Source organism: Carettochelys insculpta, chromosome 2, assembly GCF_033958435.1.
Source record: "Carettochelys insculpta isolate YL-2023 chromosome 2, ASM3395843v1, whole genome shotgun sequence".
Classification (NCBI taxonomy): Eukaryota; Metazoa; Chordata; order Testudines; family Carettochelyidae; genus Carettochelys; species Carettochelys insculpta.
The window spans coordinates 132,032,732-132,043,869 of NC_134138.1; the positions used below are offsets into that span (position 1 = coordinate 132,032,732).

Genomic DNA, 11,138 nt, shown 5'->3' on the forward strand with positions numbered 1-11,138 from the left:
GAGGCAGGCTCTCCCTATCCTCGCTAAAGGTCCATCTCGCCACGAAATCGGCTTTTCGGCACGAAGAGGAAGGGCCCACGGTGTTTGCCCATCCTATTGTTACCAGGTTCCTGAAGGGGCTGGTAAACCTGTACCCCCCTCAGAAACTGCTTCCACCATCGTTGAACTTGGACCTGGTGCTCAGCGTGCTAACGGGCCCACCTTTTGAACCCTTAGCCACAATTCCCCTACGTCTACTTACAATAAAAACGACCTTCCTTTTTGCAATCACGTCAGCTCGCAGGGTGAGCGAGCTCGCAGCGGTTATGGCAACGCTGCCCTGCACAGTATTCTCAAAGGAGGCGGTAACCTTACAGCTGCACCCAGCCTTTGTTCCGAAAGTTTCTTCAGAGTTCCACCTTAACGAACCTATAGTTTCACCCTCGTTTTACCTGAAGCCTCACAGCTCCGGCAAGGAGGCAAGCCTACATCTCCTGGACGTGAGGAGGCCGTTGGCCTTCTACATAGACAGAACTAAGTCCTTCCGGAAAACGGACAAGGCTTCTAGTCTCTCTCGCTCCCAGGTCGAAAGGGGAGGGTCTCTCTTCACAGAGAATCTCGAAGCACATTGTGTCCTGTATAAAAATGTGCTACAAACTTCAAAAGACTCCTTTGCTGGCCCTGCCCAGGGCCCACTCCACCAGGGCGGTGGCGGCGTCAACAGCCTTTTTCAAGGGCATCGCGTTAAAAGACATCTGTAGAGCGGCGACCTGGTCATCCTATGACACCTTCGCCAAACATTATGCTCTGCACCAGGTATTCGAAGAGGATACCCGTCTGTCGACAGCAGTCCTTTCAAGGGCAAGCTGGACATAAACTGATTACCACCTCCTTTGTTGGGTTACTGCTGGGTAGTCACCTATTGTGGAGCACCCACGGGGACACTCGTAGAAAAAAGAGAAGTTACTCACTGTAGTAACGATGGTTCTTCGAGATATGTCCCCGTGGGTGCTCCACCACCCGCCCATCCTCCCCGCTTCGGATCTCTGTTTAGTGTTTTTCAGGAGCATCTGAGGCAGTTGGTGAAGGAACTGGCGGGGACTGGATCGCGCACGTGGCCAGGGGCGCGCAAGGGAGCAGCGCGCGCCGGCACATGCGCAGTCTGAGAGAAACTGCTGGAAAGTTTCCGATCTGCGGCGCCGGGGTGAGCCCGACACCTATTGTGGAGCACCCACGGGGACACATCTCGAAGAACCATCGTTACTACTTCTCTTTCCATATTCAAGATTCGGCAGCAATCATCCAGGCCAGGGTGTGTGTTATTTTAAAATGATTAAACCCAAGATGTTCTGGTCAAGTACAGTTCCTTCAGAGCACTCTCCATATTAGGCAGGTGTAGAACACTTACCCTCAAGTTATGGGAAATATTTTGACATCCTTCATTTATCATTGCTAAGTATCACTGAATTTTTTTTTTATTTCAACTAAAGAAAAATAAAGCAAGGAGCTGTTTTCTGCATGGGTGTTGATGTTAGGGTTGTGTTTAGATTCTGGTGTTAAAATTTGTAAAGTTATAAGCAAAAACCTCCCTAACCCCCCCCCCCCCCCCGGCAAACTTACCCCATTCCCTCACTTAATAACCAATATCACACAATTTTTTGGGTCAGACAAGCTTCAGTTCCACCCATCTGCCAGGCACATTGTAAAACTCCCATTTTTTCTACGTTTGCATGGGTGGGAGGGATGAGATCACAGCTTATTGCTTAGTTCACTATTTGATTTTTGGGGTGCATAGGAGTCTGGGGAAGGACTCTGGCACTGTATTGCCATTGGTAATCATTCTGCGCTATCCCTAAAAGTGACGCTAAAAACACTGGAGAAAGTCTCCATTAAATTGTGAAAGCACTTAGTAAGAACACACACTTTACTCTTCAGGGCAGAAGCTACAGTTTAGACTCCCAGGCTGTGTCTTTGGTAGGACTGAGAAGTTAGAACACTGTAGCAGAAGGTGCTAGCTAACACACACTGAAAGTAGATTAGACAGCATAAATGAATATATGCTAAGGTGAAATGTCAAAGCTTCGGGAATGGGCACATACACTTCAACTCTACCACATTAGCACGGGTTCAACTCTGCTTTGCTTATACAAGCCTATTGGTAAGAGTTACGGAGCACGTCCTGAACAGCACACCTGTAAATCCTACTCTAGGCAAAGCCTGAGGCTTTGCTGCTTGAGGTACAAATAAAGACCACCAAACGCTCAGACTTTAAGGTCAAAGGGATGAGTGTTTAGTCTGACCTGTGCTGTGCAAGAGCATCTGGAGCCTCTGACCCCGCTCACTCCTGTAATAGACCCATAACCTCTGGCTGAGTTACTGCAGTTCTCACATCTTCATTTCAAGACCTGAGTTACAGAAACTTCACTACTCACTGTAGTTCAGACAAGCAAATGACATGATGCAGAGAAAGGTGAACCTCACCATCCCCCTTACCCTGAGTTTTGGCAATCTGACTGGGCCGCAATTCCTCCCTGACCTTAAATAAGATCAGTCAGACCCTGAGCACAGGGGCAAGATCCACTAACTGACATGTTTAGAGCTCACGCCTGAGCAACAGGATCAGGGCTTGCATCTACGCTATTGTTTGTACTGGTGCAGAAAACTGGGCACTAGGTTTAAACTACTTTAGCCCAAGCTTTGTTTTCAAAAAGGAGTTTTTGTAAAACGTTCTGATAATTGTTGGGAATAGCATAGCTCAAGTGTTAGTGATATTGAAAGCTCCTAGTTCAGATAAGGTGCATCAATAGCTGGTATCCTCACCACAGGGTCATTGACTCTGCTCAGAACATGCATAAGGGACATGTTGCATTGAAACAGCCAGCTGGCTAAGCACTCCGTCTTTCCAAACATAAAAGGCACCAGTGTGGCTGCCATGGGAAGGTTTTACAAAGCATCTCTCATGTTAGCAAACTTCCACCCAGGTGGACATGGAGGACAGTGGCAGGAGCAGCGCTTGGGAATTTTTCTAGGCAGCAGCAATAAATGAGAAGGAACAAGAGGTGCTGAGACAGCTGTGATTGGATACAGTATTCTGATTAACGTCGTAAATATATTGCAAAGGAAGCCAGCCTCTGAGAAGGGCTATTAATCCAGCGTTCTAGTCTCCATTAACCCCTTAGGTTTGCTTTAGTTGTTTATTATTTTGACAAAACCTAGCACTGCTGTCCTCTGATTCACAGCTACCTGTTTTGCTCTGGAGTGGAATTTTTTTTTTCCCATTCAGGAGAGCCGTGGATATTTGCCCTTTTCACAATCAGTCTGAATATATTGCAAGTTTCTGGGAAGTAGAGGGTTATGGGAAGCTTCTGTGTGTTGTTTACACAAGTACAGTGAACTTAGTTCAGTGAAGCCGAGCCCAAATTCCTCAGTAAGACAGCATTGTGTCAATTCAGTGTTGGATTTATACAGACACACAAACCCATCTAACCTGAATTTCCTGCCTCCATGAAAATACAGAATTCACAACATGCCATAAACCAACTCCTGCTGTTGGAGACAGCCTGAGATCACTCCCCACGTAACTATTTCCTCTCCTGCTTGCTAAGGTCAGATTCTGCTACCCTTAATCAAGAGAGAGTCCCACTGAAATCAGCGTTTCAGAACCAGGCCCATTGCAATGATAAGAAAGTTATGGGCACTGCAATATTGTAGACTGGGTTCAATAATTTTCATTCTATTGTGGGGATTTTTCAGACCTGCTATTGAAGAGCCCAATTGGTTTCACACCAAGAAATCCCACTTTCTAAAGAGCAACAACAGCTTCTAGAACACCACAGTCTAACAAGAGGATATTCCATAGGCTAACCCTTGTTGGGCTGCTTCAGTCCTTTCTTTGCAAGCTCAGAGTTCTGACAACAGAGATCAGCTGGCTGGATAACAGGGAAATTCAACAGAGATGAATTTGGCAGCATAAAGTGAAAGACTAAGCTGCTTGGGATTTGTATCCCGCTTTGTAAGGCCCAGTAAATGCAGGACCATTTTGGCAAGCGTCTTTCACATAGCCTGTAGTCACATATTACTGCAAAGAATAGGGGCTTGGAGTTGCTTTAGGGATTGCTTTCAGCAGTTACCAGGTGCAGCATGTTTGCTAAACTACAGGTTTAGCCTCCTGAAACTTCAAGTTTAACACAGTTGAATTGTTGGCGATAATAAAATGTTTACTAATCTTAGTCTGCCCTCTAGTGGTTAAATGAATTGATCCTTACTACTCCGTACATACTGAAGGACTGGCACTGGATAGCACAGAAGCATAGACAAAACACTATGCTAAAATATTCTCCATTGTAAGTATTTACTTAGACCCATGACAAACTCCTCAGCTTCACGTTTACCACCCTGGAAATCTTAAAATATGTAGCAAGATCTAAAATACTGTCTACTTCAAACACCAAATAGAACATACAGTAACTTTGTTGAACTCATTGTTCACACACACACACACACACGCACGCACACCCCTGATGTCATCACATCACCCTAACATGTAGAGTTTGTAGTCAGTCTAAAGATAAATTCTGTGCTGTCTCTGCTCCTTAGACTATTTACATATTAGGGAGCTCAGTGCCTGACGCAAGCTGGACTCAAATTACAGCACTTTTCTAGGGAAAAAACCAACAAAGATTGAGTCTTTTTTAATGGAGTAAGACAAAATAATACAAAGACTGTATTAGCAAGTGGTAAAAAAGTAGATTTAATTAAAGCCAGGCCATTTTATTTGGTCAGGCCTGTTGTATCCATGTTTGAAGAGGTAGCATGGCATCTAAACAAGGTCTGAAACTTGAATTCCCTGGAGGCACTGGTTCAGTGCCTCACATACAACACAGCCTTGCAAGGTAGACAAAGTGAGTTCTATGCAATCTGTGTATGGGTATTAACATGTGATATGAAAACTGTCTTCCCTGAATGCACATTTAAAATTCTGTGATATTTTCCTATACAGCAAGTTTTTGCCTTGGCCATCTTGGGCAAACTTTTCCCTCTTCTCAGTTTGTTCCCATTTTCCAAACACAAGAATGGGGTATTGCTTGTGCTGTCAGAATAAATGTTGCAAGCCACTTTAAGACAAAGCACTACAAATGGTATTTCTGACTTATCTTACCTTGAGGCATGACCAGCTGTTTAAAATACCCTTTTGAAACGTCAGCATTCATTTGGATTGCAGACACTTAACACGTAGTTATGCTCCAGGAAGATGGACAAAACCATCCATCACCTTGTTACAGTAAACTTAAGTGTAGTTCTGATTTTTAAAACAACACTGACTTGGCTGATTGTTAAAATACAGATACATGGCCCACTACTAGCAGCGGGGATCTGGGAATGCTTTCTGCAGAAGCCCTTTGCTTGTCAGCTTGGTGGTGGGTTGGAAAATAAATGCTAGATCACCTGTCTTCAGTGCATTGTTGCATGGATTGAAACTGAATAACTTCTGCTTCTTCTTTGTTACTTGGTGATAGACGAGAAACAGGAGTGTCTACCTAAAGGCTGTCATGTACTTTAAGTACTTGCCGAGAAGATGATGATCTTATTCATAGGGTTTTGCGTTTTGAAAGTATCATTTGGGTTAGACAAGTCAAGACTCTTAAGATTTATTTTCCTTTAAAAGAGGGTCATTTGAGTCACACAGGATAAATAAGTGGCTCCTTAAATATGATTTTATACATGTAGATTAGATCCAGCAGATGAGAGACCAAGATTTTTTTTAAAAAACAAAGTCATACCGCTAAATGCATATGTAGAGATTTAATAAACGGTCTTGTTATTTTTAAGTCACACTAAAACTTTGTCCATGATTTGGTTTAGATGGATAGCTCCCATTTCATGTGGCTATGTGTCAGGCAGCTGCAGTTCTAAATGCAATCCGTTGTTACTGTTACCTTCTTCACCGAATAAGCAAGTCTATAAATCTTCATGGATTTTTTTCTTGCATGATCAACTTGCCAAGTGCACCGACAAATTACTGAAAAAGCCATTTTGCTCAGGCTCTGACATACGTTAATTAAAGCGAATGCTTCATTTACAAAGGAGGGCTTTTTCTCGAGCCTCCCCTGAAGAGAAAAGCTCAATAAGATCCGTAGCTTAAGATGTGCTAGGTCCCCTCCCAGTTTCACAAAATACATTTTAAGCCAATATTTAATTTGTTCACCTTTTTCTTCCTGCAGGTATTTTGAAGTTTGTTGAAATTACAGTCAACGTTCTAGTGCTGATCTGTGTTGGAGCCTCCCAAGCAGCTATTGCGGGCTACAGTTCTATGGGAGGCTTGGGAACGGGCTCTTTCAACATGGCTTCATTTTACAGCCCATTTGAAGGATCTGAGTTACAGGAGGTGAGAAACCTGGACATGCAGTATAGCCAGATGAGGGCCCCTTGTGTGTATGGGGGAGTGGCCTTCAGCCTGACATTCACAGCACTTACACTCCTATTCCTCATTGCTGGGGCAAAACCCATTCATCGCCTTTCTGTAAGGATGCTTGTGGCAGAATGTGCCTTTGACGTACTGGCTTGTACAGGCTACGTTGCCGCCGTTGGCCTTTACTTGTACTTCATCATCCAGGTGAACTCCACAGACACATGCAAGAAGAGGGAAAGACTGTACGCACGCAATGGATACACCTGGATGAACTGTGAGGTTCAGGGGGGTGATGCAGCTGTCAGCTTGTTCGGCATTGTTGCTGCTTGCTTGTACTTCGCCAGCTTTGTGGTGTGTGTACTCGCCATTCGAACCGTGCGGGCCGTTCAGAGCCAGATGCCCAGGACTGAGTACAGCCTTGAGAACAGCTACAGAGAGAGAGACCACCAAAAAGACTACAGAGGCTCCGGAAGCACACACACGGCACAGACCGTAGCAACATTGGTTTAGAATCTGCAGGGAACTCAGTGCAGTGCCACGGAACATAAATGCCAGCGAGGGGCAGACTAAACTGGATCTGGTATGTTTAGCATTCTGTTTGTTTTTAATACAGAGCATCTGCACCACGCTGACCTTCATGCATGCATCTACAGCATTAATTGCCGATTTTACAATGAACTAAAGTCCTGAATATCATAAAACTTGCACGTTGTTGCAGTAAATTTAACTTTAGATGGTTTTGCCAGTTCCTTCAGCCAGTCTATTTTCGACATAAAAATAGATTTAGTTTCAACAGTTCAACCTCCTCAGAGCAGTTCCAAATGACACTAGTAAACATCAGCAGTCTGTTAACACTAGGGGAGTTGAACTAGTTAACAGTAGGGGAAATTATTTTTAAGCATTTTATTGCATGTATATAACCCCAATTAGAAGTGTGGGGATTTCCTTCCTCCTTCCCTTCCAGCTGGCCAATCCACATTAAAGGTTACTCTAGCAACACTTCTAGCTAATGGACATAGGCCCCTATTCAGAAAAGTTCTTAAGCACGTGTCTAACTTTAAGCTTGAGAGTATTAAGCCCTTTTGACTTCACTGGGCCTGCTAACAAAGATAAGACTGTTTCTAAGTATCACACTGTGTCGGGGCCTAAACTACAACTCTTAACTACAGTAGAGCCTCAGAGTTGCAAACACCTAAGTTATACACTGACCAGTCAACCACACATCTCATTTGGAACCAGAAGTGTGCATCCATGCAGCAGCAGCAGAGACAATAAAAAGCAAATTCAGTACAATATTGTGGTTAAATGTAAACTAGTACAAATTTTGGGAAAAGTTAAAAAATTTTTACAAAGTGCTTGTTTCATTTAAATTAAGACGCTTAAAAGAAGCATTTTTCTTCTGCATAGTGAAGTTTTGAAGCTATATTCAGTCAACTTTCAGCTGTAAAGTTTTGAAAGAACGTTCAGAGTTTCAGTCAGCTTCCATTACCAAGGCGTTCGTAATTTGAGGTTCTCATGTATCCTACTTATGCTAGTAATCTAGCGAAAGGCTCCTACTATTTATCCCAAGTCACCCACATTTTCACACTTTGATCACACAGTTCCCTGAGAAATTTTACAATCAAGAGTTAACTACAGTTCCGAACGCATGGTTTTATGCCCATATAATGCTCATAGCAGAGTTAGTCTGAATTAAAGAACAATCAAAATCAAAACTGAGCTCATTAGGTCTGTGTCTATATTCCCCTGAAATGTAGAGCAGTTTGCAAACTTCAAAATACAGAAATTATTAGATGATTGCTAAACAAATAAATACTTACACTTGAACATATTGACCGCCTTTGGTTATTTAAAAAAAGGGTTGGGTTTTTTTTGGTTTTTTGTCTTCCCAGAGAAAAGCCATAACATGTATTTTTGTCCAACATCATTACATCAAAAACTGATGCACAGCAGTAATCAAACCCTCCCCAGGTCAAGAAAGATACCATTTAAGAAAACATCTTTAAAAAACACTACAAAAGTATAGTACTACTAGATAAATAATACATAAAAATAAGGTGTCACGTTCTTCACTGTGCAGATGTGTTTGTATGGACTTCGCTATATAGTATTTGTCTAGAGCTGTATGCATTCAAAATACTGAACAGATGTAACATTACACTCAGCACACCCCTCTGCAATGAATAATTATTATGCCCATTTTACAGATTGGGGAAAAAAGGTTAAGTGATTTTTTCTGAGCCCCCTTGTTACTCTATCAGTGGCAGAGGAACAGTTAGAACTGTGGACCTCAATTTCAGTGCTGTGCTGATTGTTCTAGACCAGAATGTCTTCCCCTAGTGTTTGGTCTAGGTATAAAGTCTCCGTGGGCAACTTTATTGCCAAGAATAAGACCTGAAGCAGTGCAGTTTTGCACTTGACTCAGAATATTCCAAATTTAAGATCGCAGAAGCTACCTAAAAGTCCACCGCTCCTTTGTGTGTATAAATTGTTGCAGAGACCATAGTTACACGATCATATCCCAGGGTTTGTTTGTTTTTTTTTTTAAAAATTACACACTTAAACATGTTAAGAAAACTTAAGAAATTAAGTTTGCAATATCTAGCACTGACAAGTTTGGAAATGCCACACTTAAGCCCACCTAGGCAACCTTAATTGATCCTACTTTGCACATGCACTACGACAATCCTTAATCACATAGTTTTTTATTCATGGAACACCTGCCTTATTGAGTATATAGACTGGACAGTGCCCACTGAAGAAACATCCATTCATTAGTTTGTTTTCTCTTTATGCAGATCTGTGTCTTTGTGGGCTATTTACTGCAACTGATTCTGTCTTCAGAGCAAGTGTTAAAATAATTTCTCCATCAGCTTTCATATGGTGTTTATCACTATAGTAGGAGAGAGCTTCACAAACAATTTTCATAACATCCCTGACAGGAGATGGTATTATCCCCATCTTACAGATAGCAAATTGAAGTACAAAGAGCTTAAGGTCAAAAAGTATCCCCTGATTTGGAGAAACCCTGGATCTGGTTGTTCAGGAAATTTAACATTATGCAAAACAGAAAAACAAAAGAGTCTTGCAGCACTTTAAAGACTAGTTAGTCTTTAGTTCGCCTTTAAAGTGCTACCTAACTGCTTTTTTGTTTTTGTTAGGATGCAGACTAACACACCTCTCTGTTACTTAACATTATACAGCAATTGCTACATTCAAGGCACAAGTCCCACTGACTTCATTTGAAGTTGCGAAGCACTTTTCCTCCCTGACCCCCTGGCCTCAAGAAATGTTCCGGTACCCAGAAAACTAGGAGCACACTAATACCACCTGTGAGAAGATTGGTTTAAGCAACTTACCCACATCACACAGGAACTCTGTGGCAGTGGCAGAGCCAAAACTCAAATTTTCTAGAACAGCATTTAACCGGCTTAATCATGAGACCATCCTGTCTCTTCCTGCAATCCTCTGTAACGACACATCTTCCAATGTCTGAAACAAATGAAGCAGGGATTTTACAGACCACAGTCTCCTTCATTATGCAGCCATGATTTATTCCCAGAGCAGGTCCATCTGTGCACTCAACGAGGCAGGAATCCTACGGGGGGCAAATAGTTTAATTATGACTGCAATAATGCCTAATCACAAGGGGGTCAAGTTAAGACTGCACAAGCCACCTTAAATCTGGCATTTCCTAACTTTTGATGGCTTGATCTATGTTACATGTATTCCCCTAAATTCTTTTAAAAAAACATTAAAACAGCAAATTCCATTAGGAGATATAATATTGGCACCTACCTGGATTACCAGCAGTGCTGGAACCCTGAAGTCTGCCACGCAGACCTCTACCAATTGCATTAATGGAGTAAATTATAATAGTAGTAGGCTGTTATCGTCTACATGGACCAACATTAGTAGGGAATGGGACCCTTTGCATGTGGTTTCCACAGCTATGTGTTAAGAGCGGAGGAATGGTGAGATTCAGGAATGATGGTTTCACTCCATGCTCTAGAGGAGAGAGTGGGCCTATTCTCCCCCTCCCCCATCTCCCAATGACTCTCTCCCTTGTCCCTTCCATTCTATTCAAGGCCTCTCTCTTTTCCGCACCAGGCGATGGTCCCAGACCCAGCCTCCTCAACTAGCCAATCCCAGTCTCCTGGCCCAGCTAATCCTAACTTTCCTCTTTTTGACTCCTCATCTCATCTCTCCCCCTAAAGCCCTGGGTTCCAGTCACCTCAGCCACTTCCATATTTCCAAAACCAACTGGATCAGAGTCCTAATGTCCCTCCCTGGTCTTGTCGTGCAATCTCAGTATCCCTTACTGCTCAACTACATGTACCACTTGTTTTGCCCAGCCAGTCCCAGTCTCCCATATATGCCTGCTCCCTGCCAGATCTAGCTTCTCTCACCACTTGCCCTCAGCCAAATAGATTCTTAGCCCCAGTCTCCATACCCAGCTAGTTCCAACTTCAAATACCTTTAGCTGGTGTAATATTTTCCCCTTATCTTTAAATATTCATTTCAATTTCCTAACTGTCCTGCTAAGCCACAGACATTTTTCATTCATGATACTCATTGTGCTAAGGCCCACAGACATATTACAATGCATACATCAGCCTGCATGCAGCCTGAGGGCAAAACAATACCAGTCAGACACTGTCTGCAGGTGAATGCTCTGTCTCCCCAGTGGCTGCTGGCTCAGGTAGGCCACCTGGTTGCAAAGCTTTTCTGAGAGAAACTACAAACTTTT

The 11,138-nt window shown here is 42.9% G+C and overlaps 1 protein-coding gene across 1 annotated transcript in view; it reads left to right on the forward strand.

Moving 5' to 3' along the window:
• Positions 1-8,331, forward strand: part of LOC142008679 (MARVEL domain-containing protein 3-like) — a 33,538-nt gene extending 25,207 nt beyond the window's left edge. Inside the window, exon 3 of the mRNA XM_074985937.1 lies at positions 6,201-8,331. Coding sequence (XP_074842038.1) covers positions 6,201-6,898 — 698 coding nt within the window. The 3' untranslated portion in view covers positions 6,899-8,331. The remainder of the gene's footprint in view (positions 1-6,200) is intronic.
• Positions 8,332-11,138: the final 2,807 nt, after the last annotated feature.